We start from the raw sequence: 21,963 nt of genomic DNA, 5'->3' as shown, positions 1-21,963 counted from the left end.
CATATTAGATACACACACACTCCCACACGCTTATCACCTCTTATACCAACATAGACGAAGTTGTGGTCCTTGTGGACAAGATGAGTGGAAGAGACCCTGGTAAAAATCAACATGGAGCCTTAATGAAAAGTTTGCGGCTTACCTTATTTGATAGAGGCTTTGGGGTGCAAGATCAAAGCTATTTGGTCCCCCATTTACACAATATCGTAGCACAGAGGTTAGCAGTCGCTTTGATTTTATGTTTTTATGTTTTTCTTTTCCTCGTTCTAATCTCAAGATCTTTGAGGAAGTAACATTTGCTTTCCTGTGTTTTCAACTGGCTTCGACCCTCGAACGTGCCTTGGATAAGAGTAGAATTAAGAAGGCCTTTATCACGGTAAGCCATCCTACAAGCACAGCAGAAAATAACCATTAATTATTACAAACCATCTTTAGCATGCCATATGATACAAATCATGTAAAAGGAGAAAGAAAGTCGTCATTACTCAGAGTAATCTCCGATGGATTTAACATGGTATAGTAGAAATCCGGACTAACTAGGCATATTTAATAAAGGAATTCGTCGTAATTGTAAAAGTTTTGATTTCTTTTGATGACCAAATCTGATTAGATGTACAAGTTTAGATGGATAGTCGAACTTATAACAGCTGTAATGGCGGAATCAGCTTATTAATGTTAAAACGACTATGAATTGCTCCTTTTAAAACAAACTTCTATCAATATATAATTCAAGCCATCTTACTTGTACAACTTCTAAAATAATCAGTTTATTTCGAATTTCAATTTTCATTATGCCTTTTGTTAATCATTGGAGATTATATCAATTTAAAATTATAAACCAATCAAAATTCAAATCAAGTATTTAAATCATTTTATAATTATAAAAAATATTACATTTTCTAAATTTTATTTTATTTATAATCAATTTAAATTTAATATAAAATAATAATAAACAAAAGAGTTTAGCTATGACTATCGCTTTTTAATTTGTATTGGAATCTCCAAATCGTTAAACATGACTATTAATAAGTTTTGAAATCATAAGTTTAAAAATCAGAAGTTTTATTTAAAATTCAAAGAAATCTTTGAAGAATTTAAAAAAATTTTAAAGAACGTTACTTCAATTTTCTTAATCCGATTGCATCAACATAAAAGAGATACAAAAGAGAAAAAACTTAACTCTCAACCCTTAAAGCCACCTTTGAATCAATTTTCAAACAATCAACTCTCCAAACTCTTATAAATAATATTACTTATTTGTCTCAAAATTTTCAGTTCTTATTTTCACAAACTTTGTTTAGAGAGCTTTTAATAGGTAATAAATACAGTTAATAATAAATAATAATAAACCAATTTTATTTTTGCTGCTTGAGGAAAAAAATATAGATAAAAAGGTCCGACATTTTTTAGCTTAATGTTTTCTTGGATTTACTTGATTTATATATATATATATTTTATTTTCTTGTTATTTAAATTGAATGTGTGGTTGAAAATTAATTCAGTGTTTTTCCTTTACTCAGTGCCCTATGTTTATGATGTTGGGTTGATTGTGAACAGTCATGAGGAACTAATGTTGGTACCTTTTTCAGGCTTTGGACATTGTTGCTGAGGAACTAATGTTCTTCTTCCAGCCGCTGCTGCCCCTTCTTTCGCGACTTTGTTCTTTCCTTGTTTTGCCTCGTCTTTATTTGCTTTGATTCTTGATTTCTTTCACTTTACATGCTGATTCCTTTACAACTTTAATTATTCCGGTAGATAGTTTGATGATGAGCATTGTCTGAGATTAAATCCTATTTATAGTAAAAAACATGAATGTAATCTTTCAAATATATTAAATAAATTTTAAAAAATACGATAAATTGAACTTTTTTATTTTTGCCAACTAGCCATGTTGTGCATACTTAAAACCAAAGAGTCAGTTGTGACATGCCTTTTAACTCTTATTTATGGAGTAACTACGTAAGCAAAAAAGAAAATATAAATCATGCCTTTAGAAATGTTGAATCCAAAAATCGAGAAAACACCTAAAAAAAAGAAATATATTTTCTAAATAAGCAATCCATTGATCATTACTCCTTTTCGCAGCCAAAAGAAAAGACGAATACTAGAACTGAAACTGAAACCCAAGTCATGGTTGATAATACTCATACAATAAGACAACTTGTCGGAACCACTTTGCATTTTGTATGATCTGTTTGATTCTTGACAAATTTTTTTCCAGCTTCCAGAGTTGCCAGAATCCAAAAGACAAATCTGTGAAGTTAGAGCAAAAGACAGAGAGTCGTTGTATGGATACTGAGAAAAGTTTAAAAAGTTGTACATAAGCTGCCCGCAACATGGTATTTTCAAACAATCCATTAACTGGTATTTTTATGAAGAGGAAGATAACAGATATTGCAAGTGGTGAAGCCTTAGTCAACAGGATTCTTCGAGCCGTACGAGATCTTAGATTTACCGTAGTTGCAAATTCTCGGGTTCTTTTTCGGGAATGATATGGAATAAAATTTTATTTACATCAAAACTTTTGTATTTATGCAAATAATATAAACTGTGCATGGGAACACCAAGATAATATGTTGGTTATTGATTTGGATTTACGATAGTATCATGTTTGATTCTAATATAATAAATGCATTATCCTCATCTCATATCGTAAGTCATCATGTCAATTGAATAATTAAAATTGTTTTTATATTATTTCCATATTATTCCCAAAAAGGAAAACCCAAATTCTCAATAGTTTGGGTCCACTCCAGATTGTCCAAAGAGAGTAATGCAGATCAAAGAACTAAGTGCAGGCATCCTCAATTATTGCCTAGATTTTTATTTTTATTTTTACATTTGAACCTTGTTCGAATTTTTGTGTAATGTTTGGTGTTTTCTCATATCATAATTTCAATGGAATATGATTGCTAACAATAAAATTATCAAGAATGGTACTTTGCAACATTTAGTATATATTGGAAGATCTAATTACTTTTTCTAGGAATATAATGATAATTTATGAGTTTACTCTTCCTAAATAAAAAATGATATTCACGTATCCAATTTTTACAATAAACATTATTCTTAATAAATATTTGGGTTAAATATTTGATAATAACACTTAATTGATTATTCTCAAATTTTTATTTTTAATTTTTAATTTTAATTCTATAAAAATGTAATTTTAAATGAAAGTAAAATTGTTTCAAATTTTTCATGCATATATATATATTTAAATATAATAAGAAAAATTATTTGGTACACTGTAATAGAGTTTTTAGACCCCGCAAGTATAGTCAGGGGATTGTTTGGTATTCTATAAATGTATAATAGAATATTAAAATAATTATTAAAAAAATTATTTGGTATCCTATAAATGTATAATAGAATATTAAAAAAATTAAATATTTAGAAGAAGAGATACTTAGTAAATTTTTTAAGGTTGTTTGTCGAATAAAAAAAAGATCACTGCTAGTGTGCCAAATACTAATCCAATAATACTTATATAAAATCATCGATGTATAAAACTTGTTTTGAAATAAATTTAAAAAAAATTGAAATTACATTTTATTTTAGCTAAAGCTAATCCATAAGAGTATAAAAATAATAATTGATTCCAAGTATTGTTCTAAGCAAAACTACAAATAATTAAATCATAGGAATGGAAACCATAGGCACTCTCTAACCCACAATTCTCACACAACTTAAATAGAAAAATTCTATATGTCTTCTACAAAAAATAATAAGCATTTCATACAAATACAAGTGCTAAATCAAATTTGTAGCTGAAAAAAATCAAGAAAAAAATTTGTGAAGATTTTGAAGTAATAGAGAAAATCAAGTAGTAAAAAGAAGAGAGAAGGCAATAGCTCATTCTTCTTTTTCCTTTTACATTTATTAAAAGACTGATACCTTAAACCAATATAAAATAGGGTTAATTTCGTCTTAATTTTTTTTTTTTAACTTTCCAATCTACATAGGAAAGTAACATTCTTATATTTTATAATGAGAATCATATTGCTATGTTTATGGGAAATAATTCTTCAAAGAAAGAAAATAAATTTTGATATTGAAAATGTGATTAAATTATCAAGAAAGTGACTATTTTTCATTATACAAAATGCAACCTTAATATACAATTTATGTTTTCAAGCAACTGTGCCATAACATGAGAGAGAGAAAAAGAGAACTGTTTTCTGTTACAAAAAAAAAAAAAAGAGAATTGTTTTCTATACTTTCGTTGTCCCGTTTATTCTCCACGTATAAGCAAGTATAGATAATGTATAGCTCTTCCCAGAGGTTAGGGTAGCTATATGGCACTCTTCTTACAGTGAAGTAACTGCTGATTTTATGTCACCTACGTTGTTTTAGACCAAATTCCATCTGCAGTGTAAATGGTTATCATTTCATCACTTGTTTAACATCCGGTTACTTTCAGAGTCCATATTTAGGCTATATGCAGTATGTTCGAGGAGCTCTTCAATTGACATTTTCTTCTCATTATCAGACAAAGTTGATCAAGTTTAAACTTTAAGCTTTCATTATTAGGTGTAGTGCAGCGTCAGTTAGGAACAAGCCTGCCCTGGTTGATTAACAATGCCCCCAATATTCAGCTGTTCATGCTTGTATCGTTTCTCAATGAAGCAATCAGTATAGTGTGTGTGTGTGTGTGTGTGTGTGTGTTTTCATTAATGAAGGCATCATGTTAGGTCTAGAGAGGATGATAAAGAGTAATGTCTTCGAGATTTTACCACACGAAATGAAAGTGTTTGATGGTATGCGCCCTAAAATTACATTATAACCATTGAACAAGTCATTGGCTGAAAGCAAAGGATCTGAAGATCATTACACCTAACAGTAGCTCAATATCATTGGATTGGAGATTATCCCTGCTGGGAATTGGGAGATATTGTAGATAATACAGTTTCAGATGCATCATTCCTGCAAGGCAATGGATCTTGGACCTGCAATACACGGAAGAAATCAATGTATAAGATTGATTCCCAAAATCGATTAACATGCCCATATTTGAATGTCAATTTGTTCTGGACCACCGATGAAACGGGAATGATAATTCATAAGAAAGGTCGATGAAATAGCAGGTGAAAGGTAAAAATAAATTTTAGGTAAATAAAGGAGGAATTATCATTATTCACCAGCTTTAGAGTGTCCAATCTTAGCTAAAACTCTAACCTTATTCACCACATAAAACTCTCCTTGAAAGAGAATAGAGCTTTCACTAACCTGCAATGTTGTCTGTCGCCTTGGTTCCATCATGGATTCCTGCAAGAAATGTTAAATTGCCATCAGGATAACAACTTACACATAAGTACAAAACTTCTAATTTATATCTGCCTCCCATGACTAAGATCTTTTTCATTTTAAGAGCGGACGGCACTGCTACAGATGTAATTATTATGATCATTTTCAGGTTAAAGAAATGTCAAGCTTGCTCAAATAAGAAGACTTATATCCGAAGTAACCCCAACTGTCTACCCAAGTGTTCCTAAATAGATTCCATAGGAACTTTAGAATTGGAAAAACCATGAATTTTTTCAAAAATGAGCTTCAGGGTCTCGTATTTTTCTCCTGCAAGAATGGTTCATCTATCCAAATTTATATTTACTCTTCTTTTTTTCAAAAAAAATAGCAGCAGCAAATATGCACTTGAATTTTTTATCTCCCTTTTTACTACAAACCCAAAAGTTTCAATATTTAAGCATACCTCTTTGCTCAATTCACTCTGTGTCTGAACCTGAGATGCTGTAATCTGTCCTTCTTGCTGTCTTTTTTCTTGTTCTTGCTGCTGCTGCCGGTAAGGATGGGGATTTGGTGGTGGAAACTGCTGCTGATATGAGCCTTGCGGTTGTAGTTGTTGCTGCTGCTGCTGCAGATACTGTTGCTGTTGAATAAATTGTTGTTGCTGCAGCAGCTGTGGCTGCTGATAGGGTAATTGTTGCTGTTGAAGATATTGCTGTTGCACTTGTAGCAGCTGTGGGTGTTGCTGATACTGTTGCTGTAAAAGCTGCTGCTGAGGCAGAGGCTGTTGCTGCTGCTGCAAAAGAAACTGCTGCTGTTGCTGTTGGTAGTAATAATATTGCCACATGTGATTATATGCTTGATTAGTCTGCATTTGCCCAAGCTGCTCATTGCTTTGCATGGGATTTTGAGAGATCTGCGTTTGAGGATAACCAGGTAGAGGAGCGGGTGGAGTCTGAGAAGGGGCAAAATTCTGTTGGTTGACATCCTGCATAGACCAGTTATGAACAGCAGCTAAATTAGGATGAGCAGCAGATGTGGAGTACTGACTCTGTGATTGGCCACCTTGTTGAACTTGTGGGCTCTGCAAATACATGGACTGACTGGGGTAACCTTGACTCATAGGCACTTGTGTGCCAGTTTCACTTCGCGAATGCTGCCTTTTTGGAGACATTTGTTGCCTTTGATGCTGTCTTTTATGAGAGTGCCTTCGATGGCCAAATTTATTTTCTCGGTGAACTCTATCAGCATTACTCCTTTGATGCCAACTTCCAACATCATCTGGAGGAGTCCTCCGCACAAGTGGCTCTGTTTTCTTGATGTTCTGCTGACTTGCCAGAGAGGAAGGACTGCTCATTTCAGTTTGAATTCCAGCAGAATCAGATGCTTGAGCACTCCTTGGACTAGATTCCAGGTTATATCCATCATTACTTTCAGCAACCTCCGGCATAATTCCATTGAGCTTGCTGGTTTCCTGAGGAGGTTCTTTTTCCACCATGCTTTCATTTGGTAAGCTGGTTTCTACAAAAGTTTCACCTTCCTGATTTGCAAAACTGATTGAATCCAAAGACTCACGATCTAGTTGACCCAATGAAAGTCTCTCCAATGGAAGTTCATTTACATCATGTTCAGGCTTATGTTCAAGCTCTTGCCTGAATTTATTTTCCTTAGAATTTTCTTCTGAAGTTTCTAATGCTTCAACTCCATTTCTCATTTCATCCTGTATTAAATTATGAGATGACATATTGGTAGTAGTGTTTATATCCTCTCCTGATTGAAGCTTGTTTGAAACCTCCTCAGAGCTGTGCTGCCTCCCCCCCTGCAAACTTTCATCAACTTCTCCTGATTGAAGCTTGTTGACTGTAGCCTGGTAAAGGGGAATTTCATGATCTTCCAGAAATGGTGATATCATGTCTGGTACACAGTCCAAAGCAGCATGGTTAGGCTGGGCATCATCATTTTCCAAAGGTTTCAATATATTGTCTCGTGATGGTGACTGCACTGGGATGTCTAAGCTTCTATCCCCAGATGGATGTGAAGGCAAAGGATCAGGACTCCCTTGTCTTCTACAAGCAGTTATCTTCAAGGGTAAAGATTTTATACCATTGATAACAGAAAACTTATATGTGCTCCCCCTTGCAGACTCAGGAAAACATTTTATGTGGCGATTCCATGCTTTTCTTATATCATCTATGGTTCCACAAAGATCAACAAACTGGCCAGTATAAAAATATTTTAAACAATCAGCTTCAAATAATTTAGAAACAACAATACATTCCTTTTTCCCACTATCTTTAACTTGGCTTCACAGGACATCTTACAACTGCCAGATAAATTTACATGATGCAAGAAAAAAAAACCTAATGCTAGGCAAGAGACAAAGAAACAGTGGCGATACTACAGCAACTGGCATGCTAAAACTGGGTCTTCGAGAGCCAGTAACTAGTTCTATTTGCAAAAAGAAAGACATTGAAAAATGTAAAGATATGCAAACACCAATCAAAACAAAGATTCCAATCCAAGTCCACTGACTTGTTACTTTTCACAAAGAAAATTCCTGTGTGAGCACATATACAGAAGATACAAAGAAAGCAACAAGAAGGGCCAGAAAAGTTTTTTAATCACTTTTTGCCATAGTCAAAGGCAAAACAGATTAAATGAGGTCAACAATCAATAAAGGGCACAAAAGCAGATAACATGCGGAGAAATAACATCCTCTTACACACTTCTCCAAAAAGAAAACTGCTATGGATTTTTTTTTTTTTAATTTACCTGTAAATATAAGCTTGATATCTCCTCTGCTTCTTTTGCATCCATACCTTGAGATGGCCGTAGAGATATCACATCGTTTATTATAGCATCTAAAACATGTATGTCCCTAGGCCCTCCATGCATCATTCCAAATTTTATCAGTTCCTACGTAAGTACCAGAATGATCAAAACTTCTATCATCTAATAACAGTCCAACTCCAATAAAATGGTAATATTTAACAACAATTCACAGGAGGAGTAGGGAAATTGGGAGGGAGAATAGATTTCTAATTTCATGCAACACATGCAAAATTTCCATAAATATTACATAACCTGAAGGCTACACAAATGTTCTATTCATGATTCCACAACAGACAAATATTAAATTGAAGATAACATAACTACCTCCAAAAGCAATTTGCAATGAGGCAGACATTTGATACCATCTATTAAGATGTCTCTGGCAGCATCACTGTTACTGGTAATCTAAAAACAAAATGCTGTGAGTGTGTGTGTATATATATATTTAAACATAGACAGTTTAGGTTGAATCTAAGAATTAAAACCCTTACCCACCATGTATTGAAGCCGTGAAAAATTAATATACAATATGGGAAGAATGTCAAACTTTTGCTTCACAGCAGCAACTTCCATTGCTTCTTTGTATGTATTAGAAGCTGCTACAAAGTTACCCTAACAAATTTGGGAAAGCACAACATGTATCAGTAATTACTCCCAATCAAGCCCATTCATATAGTCTAAACGAAGAGAGAGAGAGAGAGAGAGAGAACTACTTACCAAACGCTTTTCCATGTTAGCTTTTATTGAAACAGTTTCAACAAAGCTAAGATCTGATTCTTTCTCGTAATGAAGAAGTGCTATGTGTGCACCTGAAACATCCCTTATTTTCTCCTTAAACCTAGCAGTGAAAAGGTGTATCACTGGCATTCTCTGCAACGGACATATGAGGAGGGCCATAAACATCTCCAGTCACATATAAAGCAATGGAGAAAGCATCCTATAAATAGAAGCAATAAATTGAAGTTTCAGTATGGCAGAAACTGCTTTGGAATTACCAACAGAGTTTTGGAAAAGTAGAATGTAAAATAAGTAAGCTAATCACTTGCTGTTTCACTCAAGTTGCCTAAAGGATAACGCAGGAACATTGAGACCCCAATTTCTTATTTCTGATGGAAAATAAGTATCCTTCAATATTCCAACACAACATAAAAGTTAACTCAAAACAACCATACACCTACATCAAATTGTGATAAATTACATGATACAAATTGCAAATTTAGAAGATAGGGTGTTCTGAATTGGTAGTATCCATTAAAACTATCATATGGCTTCTTTGAAAAAGTATAAGCACAATACAAGGATGAGTACCTTTAGAAAAACTTCTGCTGCTCTGGCAAGTGCAAAGTTTGCTATCTCTCTTCCACCCTTACTTTCCATGAAATCCACATAACGCATCCAAAACTCAGGATAATTAGCACATGGAATTAGGCATCTCTCATAAAGTTTAACAGCCTACAATGCAAAATGAGACTCAGATAGCAGTTATACCATATAAAGAAAAGCACCACATTTATATACCATACCCAACCAAAGTCACCATGCATCTCTACGAAGTTTAAATATTCATGCCAGTTATCCAATTGGCTGATGTCAAGTTCCTTCACATGAAAATAAGGCCTTTGAATGCCAGCCTCAAAGTGATGTATTTTTTCATCCAACTCAGAAGCCTCCCGGTAAAATTGCTTCCCAATGGACAAGTATTTTGCCAGTGCTTCAGTTCCATCCATGCCAGAAGAAGCATCCAGCAACTCTTTGATGATACAAGAAATTTCTGCATCAGTATGACATGAAGAGACTTCGTTTTCTACTCTGGGATCTGACAGTAAATCCATATGATTCGGACATTGCATCTCCTCTTTCCAAGTGGCAACCAACTTCTGGAAACTGAAGACAAATGCAAACAGCTCTACCATAACCAAATCATTGCATCAAATGGTAAGAGGCAAACAAACAGAGAAGAAAAGGTAAAATACCATGCATGGGAACAATAAAAACATCAAAACCAAAGATGCTAGATAATATCAAACTAAGCTAATACATTAACAGCTACCCAAATCAAAGTACTGAAGCGTAATACCACCACATTAATAACCAATCAGATGAAGAATCTCATAAATATATGTATGTAGAGTACCATGAAGTTATCAGGGCTTTTAGTAAATGCACCATGATCACCAGGCAGCAGATCATATAATGAGGTAGATGCAGCATATTCTTGGATGTAAAGGTTAGATCCATAGCAAGTCAAAAATAAATACTCTTTTACGGTCCAAAATACTTTCTCAGTAAACTAGTTGGAGTGGAGGTTGTACAATGATGCAATATTCAAGAATAATACCAATAAATTCAACTGGCCTTCGAAAGTCCATTTTGTCTGAAGTGTTCTTTTAATCTTTTCCAGTACATGAAACAAGAATTCTTATAAATCATAGCAAACAATATTAATACTAACATAACAGGCAAAAAAACTACTACAAAAGAAGGATTAAAGACTCCTCTCAAGATTCTATAAAGAAGTGAAAATACCTTTCATAATAATGATGTAGCTTTTTGGATGGAAATCTTAGGGTTTGGATATAAACATTAGCTAAGGAACTCCATTGCTCCCGAGAAAACTCAAACTCAACATACTTATCCCACAAGGTATGACATAAGTAATCCTTTCCAACATAGGACATGGCTCTTTTAAATAGCCTGTCAATAATTTCCAGAAAGATAACATATATCATAGACATATCATAAAGCAAGAATATTAAAGACCCTAGGGAACACAAGAGAGCAGGGGCATAATACATGCAGCATAAGTAAAGCTTCTCATTGGGTTGAGGAACAGATAATGAAAGGGAAAAGAAATGTGCTTTAAGGCCAAACCAGCTAGTTCGATTCAAGGTTTGGTCAAGTTGAGTTGAATTGTATTTCTGAAAACAAATTGATCCGTAATAATCCAGATATCCAAATGAAAGACAATTGTACAACCTTATCCCTAAACCAATATCAGGATCATTTCAACAAACCAACTTCGTGAAGTTAGTGACCTGCTAACTTTTGCGTACATAATCAACTGTACGAACATAGGAAGAGATGAACTCACTGTAACAGGATGCAGTTTTTATGTAGTCTTAAGAGTATTTGAACATTGGTGCTGTAGGAGCATTGTTGTTTATGCATTTGAGAGGATGATGCTTTTGGGTTCTGCATGATTATTTGGGTTCTGTTTTGTGTTTAGGTGATCTGGAGTTGGATACATACATATATACATACAGACAGACAGACAGACATACAGACATACATAATATTATGTAAAAAATGGTTACATTTTGTTGTTTAACTCATACTACAATTTCAAGCATTGAGATTACCGTCGAATATCATTATCATCTTCAAAAACTGAAACAGAAAAGCCGCAATAGTCAACCCAAACATCAATAGAGTATGTTGCCGATTGCACAGCTCGTTCAAAGACATCAACAGCTTTGTCAATGGTGCATAAGCGCATCATGTGATCAGCATACCTCCTCCAGTAACCATAGCACAAAGGAAACTCGGACAAGAAGGAGTCATAGACTAAACATATATTATCTATTTCATCCTGCAAATGATCAACATGAAACATTATAAACATGAGAAACCCGTTTATCAGCATTATAAACAAACCCAAAGGAATAGAAAATTAATTAAATAAACTTACATGAAAGAAATTCTCGACCTCCGATATAAGCTTAGTCCACCCATCAAAATCTAATTCACCTTCAGCAATAATTCCTTTGAGTTTCTGCTCATCAAAACCTTCTACAGAAAAAAAAAAGAGTAGATACTGGTTAGCCTAGAAAACACACACACAAAAGGAGAACAAAAACACGAACGAGGACAAACAATTTCAAAGGGGAAAAAAACAAAAAGTTCAGAATTAATAATAATAACTTTTTTAAGCAAGTGTTTACCTAAATAATTTCCTTTCTTAGGATGCCACTCTGTTTCTGTTTCTGTTCCTGAAATGTGTACCTCCATGTTCGCTACCAATCAAAATACAACTCTGCCGCCTTCCTTCTGCATCAAATTGGCGCAATGGCGATTCCCATCATCCTTCGACGATTTTATTATGTGAATGTCCGACCAGATTATTGCATTTAATTGGGTACTTGTAAGAAAGTAGGCCCAAAATATAATATGGGCCTGGTTGAAATCATGGGCTGATGAATTAAAAAGGAATATAATTTGGTCGCAATTTATCGTGACGAAATAAGATAATGAGTGAAAGTAACCGTTTAGTCCCTTTAATATAAGGATTAGATCAAATTAGTCCTTATATCATTAAATGCATCAATTTAATCCCTATACAATAGAAAATAATCAAATAAGGTCAATTTGTAACAGAGTTACCAGAAAAGGTTAAAAAATTACATGAAATTTATTTTCTCATTTACATTTCAACTCCAAACAAAATATTTAATTTGCAAAACCATAAGAAGCAAGGTGAAGCCAAAAAATTTGGATTGTAGGATCAATTTTTTTTAAATTAAAACGATTATAAAAGTCATATAAACTAATGCATACTATTTTTTCTTATCATTCCTCTGTTTCACTAGTAGACATTCTTTTAAAATATTTTTCCATTCATGTTAAACATTTAGACCAAATATATCTAAGCATTAAACACATAAAAGTTTTCAAGAGCCAACATCTTCATAAAAATGTCACTTAAGTACTTTTTAGTGTCATGAGAGTACAATATATCAATTTTCCAAAAACAAGATTCACAATAATCACACTAACAACAAGAATTTCTAAATAAAAATGTTAAATTTTTAATTAATCCTAATTTTTTCATTGTATTAATCAATCCTAATCTCTTTAAGGATTTGTATAAATCATCCTCTAAAAGTTATTATCCACTCACAATGTTAGGAACCTTATACAGAATCAATAATTTCAAACCTTAATATTTTGTTGGGATCAATTATTTTAGGATTTTTTTTTTGAATTAATACATCAATTATATAAAAGGAAATTTAAAAAAATTATAAGTAATATTTATTTCTTATTTTGTTGTGAGGTCAATTGACCCTGATAAGAAAGTTTCAAAATATTAATAGGAAATGACATTTTCAAAAAGATTAAGGACTCACGGATTTTGCCTCACTATTTCACTCCAGGTTTGTTTCCCCCACTTTGTTTCATGGTTTCAAGCTTGATTTTGAAAGTTTTGGGAAATCAACTCAAAAATAAACTAGTGTTGTGCTCTGCTATTTACGATGTGGGAGAGGGAAACTTATAGGCTCTTGCCTTTTGATCTTTTGTTTTACGATTACGAGTTGTTATTTGGTTTTTGCTTGGAAAATGTGACCATTTGTAGCTACTTATTCTAAGGGTTGTTTTTTTTTATTTGAAACATTCTTCTGTCTCTTAATGGAAACCAGCTGGATTTTATCTTAAAAGAAAATTCATATTTAAATTTTGTAGTTGAAAAAGAATAGAAGTTTAGTTTCCTATAATTTTTTTGCTAAGACATTTCAATGTAAAAGTATGAATATATATATATATGAGAATGTAAAAATATGATACACCAAAGTACTAAAAAAAATTAAAAGAAAAAGTACATCCGTAACTACACTTGCCCATTGTAGCGGGGAAATAGCATGGCATTGACATATTGATGTTGAAATGAAGTGAGAACGTCAAGGATTTTATTTGAGAAAATGAATAAGTAAAATTTAGAAAGGAAGTAAAAATCTATTATCATGGACTAGCTTAAAGTACGAGACAGTTTCCATTACTGAAAAAGCATAAATTCCTAGGGCAGAGGGGCATCTTCAACAATTTTATTCTGCAGCTAACTATCATTTTGAGAAAGCAGCTATCATATTCTTAACTTATCTATGAGTACAAGAACCTAAGAGATTCTATTCTCGTTTCTTTGTTTTTTTTCTTTTCTTTTATCAGTTTCTATGTATACATAGATCAAAAAGTATAGCAGTATATATAGATCTTAACGGTGAGAATATGGGTTTCATTGTGGATTCTCAAGGTATGCTGAGAGTCTCTGAACTCTGTTGTCAAGCCAAAGGAATTGCAATTCAGTCATGGTAAAGTAACTGAAAGTGTCTTCCTTTGTATCTAGAGTTTGTTTGCAGCAACAAGTGACATTGTGGCAAAGATCAGCAAGTAGCTGAATGACACACAGCTGGCTGAGCTTGGGAGTCCTGTTGGCTCTGCTGAACCATAAACTGAATCCCCACCTGCTCCGGTAAAAGGGGGGCTCATCGGAAAGGGTGGGGTCATGGTCATGGTAGTCGGAGCCGGTGGCGGTAGAGTGGCTGGAGGTGTTATGCTGGCAGGTGGAGTCACACTGCATTTACATGTTAAATAAAATAAAAATATAAGCACATATATATTCTGATACGAGAGCTGGTTACATGGTGATTGTAAGATATTTACCTTGTTGGCGAGGATGCTGCATAATGGCAGTTACCATTACCTGCACCAACACAAAAACAAATTTTAATTGAAAGGCTGGAAGGTTATAATTAAACTGTAGTTTAGAAACAACTTAATTTTTAACTACAATATCATACTTGGGTCTGTATTTGTAAGCTGAGCAGTGCCTCCAAAAACACAGCTTGTTGGTTCAGGGTGCTTCTGGTAGTAATCATTGAAAGCATAAGACGCATGATCGTGAACTGTATTGGGTTCATAGCAACTTGCACCGGGTTGAATCGCTGAGCAGTCCGCACCGCCGTATCCGCAAGCGTAGTCTAGAGCTACCTGTAGAGCAGTTGGTGAAGCACCTTGGTTTCCAACACACCAGGAACCTCCTGATGATGTTGTAGGAGTCGGGGTTGGGGTTGTCGGTGTTGTAACTGGTGCTGTCGGAGTTGTGACTGGGGTTGCCGGGTTGGTGATCGGTTCTGTTGATGGGGATGTTGGGTTTGGAGTTGTGCCAGGAGTTGTAGGATTGACAATGGGAACATTATCTAGTACTGTAGTGGATATTGAAGGGTCCAGGAGCATCCGGGAATCTTGGTTTTGTTTTCTCTGATTGATTTCTTGGAGAGGGGGTTTCTTTGAAACACTTGAACCTGAAGAGATTAAAGCAAGTTTAGTAGTTTCCGGCATTAATTTCTCTTTGAAATGCACTTCCTACAAAATATTTTCTTTACTAACATCATCTATCGCCTACCAACGACATGAATAACTTAATTGAAGTCTCATTAAAAAGCCTTCTTTATCAGAAAATCCAAAGAAGTTTTGGGGCAAAAACAGAATCTAATTTCCCATAGAAACATAAAAACATGATAAGAAATGAAGAAGAAAAAAATATGAAGGCATGGTTATAATTATACAGCAATCACCTGAACATAGGAGAAGATGCAAGAGAAGGATAGTAAGGAACTGAACAAGTCCAAAATCCATGTCTTGAATCTGCTTGTATAATAGAGGGTTTTGAAAATCTTGTTTAGTAAGAACAATAATGTAGAAGCTAATAGGTATTTATATAATAAAACAAAGACAAGGGCCAATGGAGGTACTGCAAAGAAAAGTCTAGTAATCATCCTTATACTTGTTATATAAAAAAAAATAATAATAATAATAAACAAATTAAAACATTAAGAATCAAAGCTTCCTTGGATCGAAGAGAGATGGAAACAGAGAAAGGAGAATAAAGGAAACTTATGAAAGGAGGCATCGAGTTGTTGGAACTAGCAAGCAAGGGAAGGTGCAAAAAAGAGGGGGAAATAATGTATGAATGAGGAAAAGGCAAAAGGCTGGTCTGTTGGGAATTTAAATCTGGTGTTTCTGAAATCATATTAATATATAGAGAGACACTGATGTTGTTGGGTGGCTTTTTTTATTCTGTCACTTTTCTACTGTTTATGGGACTGAATCAAAACGTTGGCAGAGGATAAATTTAAGATATGGTATGGCAAAGGGATGGTAGTATATAAATGATATGCAAATCATATTAGAGAGGATGCACAAAAAAGTCAATAAATAAAAATAAATAGCACAACATAATAAGAAAACAATATTTTAAAAGATAACACAGAAATTGAATACATATATTTGTCTAAAGAATTAAGGGTTGAAATTTACATAACATCTTAAACAAAATTTACATAACTACACAATATACAGGAATTATCCTGTACCTGTTTGCCTCATGAAAAATAATTTTCAAAATTCGAACTTCCAGGTCAGACCAAACCATGCTACAAACATCCACCCAAAGCGATAAATAAATCTTTTTTATTGATAATTGGACAGATAAATATTTTCTTTCATTGGTACAGTAAAATCTGTTTTTTGATAAGAAATGATAATGATAATTACGAAGTAATATATTTTAGGATTTTTCAGCTGGGGCAATTGCCTCCGTTGCCTCATGGTAAATCCGTCTTGGCAGACCGTTTTACTTCTGCTGGTGTTCTTGTAGACTGAACTCTGAATCCAGCAAACCTAAACAATAATCCCACTTTGCCATACAGGATATAAGCCAAAGCCCTGCGTGGAAAATCAGCTCTCAAGTCTTCATTTTCATCTCAAATCCCTCGAGTGCAGCTACTGGGCAAGCAAATCCACATCATGCCTCCATTTAGCAGCAACAATTTTGAGGATATGAACTGCAGAATTCCATAACATATATGTAGTAACTATCTACCCAGGAGGAAGAGAAGAGTTAAAAAAAGAAACAGAAAGGACCAGGATAAACCTGTTTCTAGCCTTGTTGATGCAAATTGCACTTCAACAGATGCTGTGAAACATCGCTCCAACCTGCATATACAGCAGTGTTAATCAGATATCAAATATTGCCCAGCTTCAATTCCTTATCACAGTGTTACAACGCCTAAGGAGGCCCCCTTTAGGTTATTTTTGGAGCTTTGAACAGCTGGGAATAGTAAAGATAGATTTCTTCAATAATAAAGGAATAGAATCAGGAAAACAGTTTTTGGATTCCTTCATGACAGAGCTCTAGTTGTGGTATTCCCCCCTCTGCTTGAACCGTGAAAAAAATAATTACCCGGGAAGTTTCTAAAGTCGGGTTCTATTCCATTGCCATTGATGTCCAAATGATTTGGTGTTACATACTGTCCTACAGTGACAACTACCCCAGATCCATCTCGAAGTTCAAAGACAGATTGAATCAGACCCTGTAACAGACAAAAAGGGTTTTATTTTAGATTCTAGAAGAAATGTTTTTCATCAAAAATATAAACAAGGCCAACAGCTACCACCATTAGTTCTATAACCATATCAGTGAAAGACTTTAAACATGGGCTATTATAACTAAAATAGTGATTTCAGTTATCAGCCATAAACGATTTCATCATTGTACCAAAAACAAAGAGTCAAAGACACCAACCAGACACAGTTCAAAGTTCATTTCAACTTGATGGAAAATTTGGGGAGGGGGTCGTGGTAGACAAATGATAAAGGAAAAAATAAAAGAACTGCAGAGGGAGAGCTTGAGTTACAGAAAAATGAGCTAAACTTCAAACCTTGCCGAAAGTCCTCTCCCCAACAAGAACAGCTCTGCAGTTATCATGAAGAGCAGAAGCAACCTGAAACCAATGGCAATTTAGAGTAAATGCAACCGTGGAAGGGAAATTGTCTTCAATGGCCCCTGAACTATTAAAATATGTCTAATGTGGAACTTGATTAAAAAATGCATAGTTAGGTACCTAACTTTCAATTTGTACATCAATCTCCCCATGGCCTTACACTGTTAACAAAATGTCAATAATGTACTAGCCAGCCAACAAAAATTTGACGTGCAAATATTGCACACGCGGATAACATGGGACTGCCTCATAATATTGACAAGCAGCAGATAGCATTAAAATTTGGAGAAAAGGAAAGAAGAGAAAATCAAACTTCTGAGAAATTCCAAAAAAGAAATTATTTCCTTTTTCATAAATATTAAGATTTGATTATGGAAAAATAAAGAATATAAAATTTTACCTTTTTGGAAGTACAAAATCATAATTTAAAAACAACTTATTTTAAGTAATTTTTCACAATTTTAAAATTTTATTGATTGATTTATTGCAATATCTGCATGTGTCAAAATCTTATTGATTGATTGCCAAGCCATTTAATGGTGTTAGGCCATTGAGCAGATTGATACATGGATTGGAAGTTGAGGAAAGTACCGTATCAAACATTTTCTAATTCCAAGTACCATCTTAGACAGTATCTAACCAGCCAGGGGCCAGGCCATACAAGACATTATCCCATTGTAAAAGACAAGCAAAACCATAGATAAAAGGGACAACTGGTCTACTCACAATTTCACTTGCACTAGCAGTTCTGTTATTCACCAAAACCTGCACAGAAGCTGATTATTTAGGCAAGTAATTTGCTTCCAACAATAAATTAAAGACAAACAATTTCTACAGGCTTCTCTCCTGTTGCAGAAAACAACATTGTAGAGAAGCCCTGGAAATTTAAATCTACCTTGAAGACCATGTCAATCCAATTTTAAAAGTTCCTTAGACATTTCTTTTTGAACAATCATGACAGCAAAAGTGGCATTACCCACTGAATGAATCTACTTCTCTAGAATCCAATGTGAAAGCATACATTCTATGTTCACAAAAACAAACTAAAAGCACAAATGTTAGGATGATGTAAAAGTGCATACAACTACAGGCAATGTAACCAACGGGGCAGTATCAGCAACAACATTCTTCTGGTACTGTGGATCCCTCCCAACTGTGTAAATGATCTGCCCAGTTTTACAAGCAAGAGGAAACACCAAAACTACTTAATTAATCAAAGAGATCAGACATATGCATCAATAAAACGTTTTTCTTGTAGCAATTGCATCATAGGCAAGCTACTTTCACAAGGCCAAAATACAGGGATAAAGAAGAAAATAGCTCAAAATCTCACAGCAAGCACATTAAAAAAGAGAAAAGAAAGAAAAGAGAGAGAGAGAGAGAGCAAGCAGTAAGCCTTCTTTGAAGTTAAAACCGTAATGAACGACATACCGTTTCCCCTTTATTCAGAAATAGCTTGGCAATTTCAATTCCAGCCTGAAATACACAAAAAACAGTCACAGAGATGATCATCAAACCGATATGTCAGATAGAAAGGTAAAACTAACTGGGAGGCAAAATCAAACAAACCTGTACTAGTCCTCCAAGATTGTCTCTAAGATCCAGAATGAAATATGAAGCACCCATATCCTGAAGTCGCTTCATTGCTGCAGTACAAGAGTATGTAAATAAGAGAAGGAAAAACCAACCCCATGAACATAGTTAGTTGCACTAGCGTAGCATCGCAGTTTCAAGCTATAAGACAATAGACCTCAATAGCAGAAGACATAAAACTCTTAAATCCTCAATACAGGAAAAAATATGAACAGAGAAAGAAATTTTTCATGTTTTGGCAGCTTATGACTCGAGAAATTTGTTAGAAGACGGAAGAAGCAACCATTGATTGTAAATGTATCATAAAGGCTTGTATTTGTTTTTATTCCTAAAAAATCTGTTTCCTATTGTCTAACAAAGCTAACCCATCTATTTGCTTTGGTTTTTTGGTATAACTTGTATTCTGGAAGCAGTAAGTGCGTGAGGGAAAAAGTGGGAGGGAATAAACACTTAAACAGTCATAGCTTGCATTATATTTCAAAGACACATAAAAAAAATTTTAAGTTATTCATCACAAACATGCTCATCATAAATAGCAATCAGGTGAGATCCACTAAAATAAAAATAAAAATTACCAATGACCAGATCTTTTCTAGCCAATGCATTGAACTCCTTTAGCCTCATATACCCAACAGAACTGGGGCTGTTACTAACTTGTTCCAACCGATAAAAACAGGTGATCGAGCAACAAGTTGTCTTTGGATTTCTAGAGATTGGGTAGGTCCACAATTGCCATGCCTGATCTAAAATTGAGAGACGATCATTGGGTGAAGAAGGAACATGTATCAAGGTTAACAATGAACTGCTATATTCATAGGGCTAATTTAGAGCACAACCTTAATGGTCACAAAGGTTTCATTAGGACCTTGTAACAAAGATGAAACTTCAAAGGCCGACTTCCCCACAACATCCTCTCCATTAACAGCTAAAACTTCATCTCCCTATCAAAAGAAATTACTAATATAACGAAACAAATAAGCCATACATATGTACACTATAGAGAAATTAAATCAACACTTGCATATAGAATCTTCCAATTTTTTGCTGCATACATGCAAGAGCATTATTTATTCTATTAAATAAATAAAGAAGGCACCACCATCCACTCTCCATAGTATTATTGTCCTCCTGTAATCTCACTAACCCTCCTCATCTTGGATTCTTAGTTCTCTAGTCACTGTTTCATTGAATGGTATTCAATGAAACGACAACAACAAACAAGCAATTTATACCTGTGACTTGGCCATTCATATATGTCCATAGAAAACAGTGCGGATATATTAGAAAAGTGGGAAAATAGCACAAAATCTAGCGAAGCAGAAAGCAAAATATCAGAATTTTTTTTTTCTAAAGATAAATGAGTAGACGGAGATAAAGAAACTAAAAACGTTGTTAGAACCAACAAAGTAATTGACCAATGCAAGTATAGCACTACTACGGATATATACCTGTCTTACTCCTGCAGTATGAGCAGGGCCATCCAATATAAGTCCTTGTACCTTCAGTTTTACACTGCCAGTATCATCTGGAACTTCCCTAATGTTTATTCCAATACCAGTGATGTCGTACCTCCCCATCTTCGAGAACTTTCAACAGTGACAAAAAAGTGACCCAAAATGCCAATTGCCATGTAAAAAGGGGAAAAAAACTAAAAAGTCCATCAGTAAATAAATATCGCATATATTTATATTTGATGCACTTTCAGCTTACGTGTAAAGAATGTTACTATAAGGTGATTCAGTAAAGAATTACCTCGGCTGGTGAGAGGAATCGCGTGTAAGGATCCCCTAAACTCGCCAGCATTCTTTTGATTAACTCATGAGCCTTAGACCTCGTTTGAATCGAAGTCCCCAAAATATCCTCCTTCTTTTGCTGCGACGAGCAAACGATGTCAAAACATAAAAGCAGGAAAACGGAAATAGCCACAAAACAAAAAGATAAAAATAAACATTACCTCCCAGGATTGAGGAGACCAGCGGTGGCGACCGGTATCGAGAAAGCTATCATTGACGATCTGCCAAGCTTCTTGTACGATTTCTTCATTGGTGACGAATTCAGGTTTGAGCACAACCTTATTTTGTAGTTGTTCTTCTTCTTCTTCGTTGCAACGATCGGGTAGCGGAGTTGAAAGTTGAGGTGGTCGAGGAGGTTGAAAAGGCGGCGAATCGCTAGAAAGGGCAGGAGACGGGGAAGAAACTAGGAGAGTTAAAGAGAGAGCTCCGGAAAGAGCAGTAATCAGGGTTTTCTTGGTCCAAACGGCGGCGGCCGGAAATAATGACGGAGGAGGTTTCTGAGGTGGCGTTAGAGAGAGTGAAGGTGGAGAGTTGCAGTTGCAGAGTAAGATTCTCATCTTCTTTCTTTTGGTTAGCAAAGAGATGGGGTTACCACCACTATTATTTACAAGCCGCTATTTGCATGCGCGGACGAGCGCGTGTGAATTTAAAAGATGAAAATCCCTTCTTGTTTTCTTCCTTCAAATTAAAAGCATAAACAACAACCCTCTACTTAAAAACTGCAAATTAACTCACCCATTAAATTTTTATCAATTAAATAATTGTGCATAACGTTAAATTCATGCTATAAATTATTTTTTAATGGAAAAATTATAAAAAAAATTACTCAATTATGTTTTTTTACCATTTTAGTGGCTCAACTATTATTTTTTTCGAAACTAAATATTTTAGTCACTTTATGTAACACCCCTAACCTGGTCTAAACGTTATGACCAAATCTGGCG

General features: G+C 34.5%; 3 protein-coding genes across 6 annotated transcripts; all 3 read right to left on the bottom strand.

Moving 5' to 3' along the window:
• Positions 1-4,709: 4,709 nt before the first annotated feature.
• On the bottom strand, positions 4,710-12,187 carry LOC107905856 (putative uncharacterized protein DDB_G0271606). 4 transcript variants are annotated; one of them, XM_016832627.2, is made up of 13 exons: positions 12,018-12,187; positions 11,765-11,865; positions 11,436-11,665; positions 10,603-10,770; positions 9,600-9,960; positions 9,385-9,528; positions 8,794-8,946; positions 8,572-8,688; positions 8,401-8,481; positions 8,017-8,160; positions 5,711-7,459; positions 5,230-5,268; positions 4,710-4,949 (listed from the first exon to the last, which is right to left on the bottom strand). In XM_016832627.2, the coding sequence occupies exons 1-13, from the start codon at positions 12,082-12,084 to the stop codon at positions 4,869-4,871; spliced, it is 3,435 nt and encodes a 1,144-aa protein (XP_016688116.2). In that variant the 5' UTR covers positions 12,085-12,187; the 3' UTR covers positions 4,710-4,868. The 4 variants fall into 4 exon arrangements, with proteins under 4 accessions (XP_016688116.2, XP_016688117.2, XP_016688118.2 ...); XM_016832628.2 differs by having other exon boundaries at positions 11,765-11,862; positions 12,018-12,181; XM_016832629.2 differs by lacking the exon at positions 10,603-10,770 and having other exon boundaries at positions 12,018-12,181.
• A 1,458-nt stretch (positions 12,188-13,645) lies between these two features.
• LOC107905860 (PLASMODESMATA CALLOSE-BINDING PROTEIN 1) lies at positions 13,646-16,098 on the bottom strand. The gene is made up of 4 exons (XM_016832637.2): positions 15,426-16,098; positions 14,649-15,152; positions 14,512-14,551; positions 13,646-14,422 (listed from the first exon to the last, which is right to left on the bottom strand). The coding sequence occupies exons 1-4, from the start codon at positions 15,484-15,486 to the stop codon at positions 14,191-14,193; spliced, it is 837 nt and encodes a 278-aa protein (XP_016688126.1). The 5' UTR covers positions 15,487-16,098; the 3' UTR covers positions 13,646-14,190.
• A 208-nt stretch (positions 16,099-16,306) lies between these two features.
• Positions 16,307-21,668, bottom strand: LOC107951004 (carboxyl-terminal-processing peptidase 1, chloroplastic). Its single transcript, XM_016885874.2, is given in 14 exon segments — positions 16,307-16,694; positions 16,784-16,845; positions 17,093-17,222; positions 17,571-17,633; positions 18,360-18,398; positions 18,716-18,799; positions 19,065-19,109; positions 19,203-19,279; positions 19,802-19,897; positions 19,900-19,969; positions 20,063-20,167; positions 20,675-20,812; positions 20,979-21,098; positions 21,181-21,668. Coding segments are annotated over 13 exon segments (1,419 nt in total). The 5' UTR covers positions 21,577-21,668; the 3' UTR covers positions 16,307-16,694; positions 16,784-16,789.
• Positions 21,669-21,963: the final 295 nt, after the last annotated feature.

The sequence above is a fragment of the Gossypium hirsutum genome, chromosome D05, assembly GCF_007990345.1.
Source record: "Gossypium hirsutum isolate 1008001.06 chromosome D05, Gossypium_hirsutum_v2.1, whole genome shotgun sequence".
Taxonomy (NCBI): Eukaryota; Viridiplantae; Streptophyta; class Magnoliopsida; order Malvales; family Malvaceae; genus Gossypium; species Gossypium hirsutum.
This window is presented reverse-complemented; position numbering and strand designations above follow the sequence as displayed.

Coding starts and splice junctions, on each gene's coding strand:
- LOC107905856 (XM_016832627.2), bottom strand. CDS start 12,084: ATGGAGGTACACATTTCAGGAACAGAAACAGAAACAGAGTGGCATCCT. Junction 8,482..8,571: donor TTTCACGGCTTCAATACATG/GTGGGTAAGGGT, acceptor TTTTGTTTTTAG/ATTACCAGTAACAGTGATGC. Junction 5,269..5,710: donor AGAGTGAATTGAGCAAAGAG/GTATGCTTAAAT, acceptor CATTTCTTGCAG/GAATCCATGATGGAACCAAG.
- LOC107905860 (XM_016832637.2), bottom strand. CDS start 15,486: ATGGATTTTGGACTTGTTCAGTTCCTTACTATCCTTCTCTTGCATCTT. Junction 15,153..15,425: donor GCATCTTCTCCTATGTTCAG/GTGATTGCTGTA, acceptor TAATCTCTTCAG/GTTCAAGTGTTTCAAAGAAA. Junction 14,552..14,648: donor GCTTACAAATACAGACCCAA/GTATGATATTGT, acceptor GTGTTGGTGCAG/GTAATGGTAACTGCCATTAT.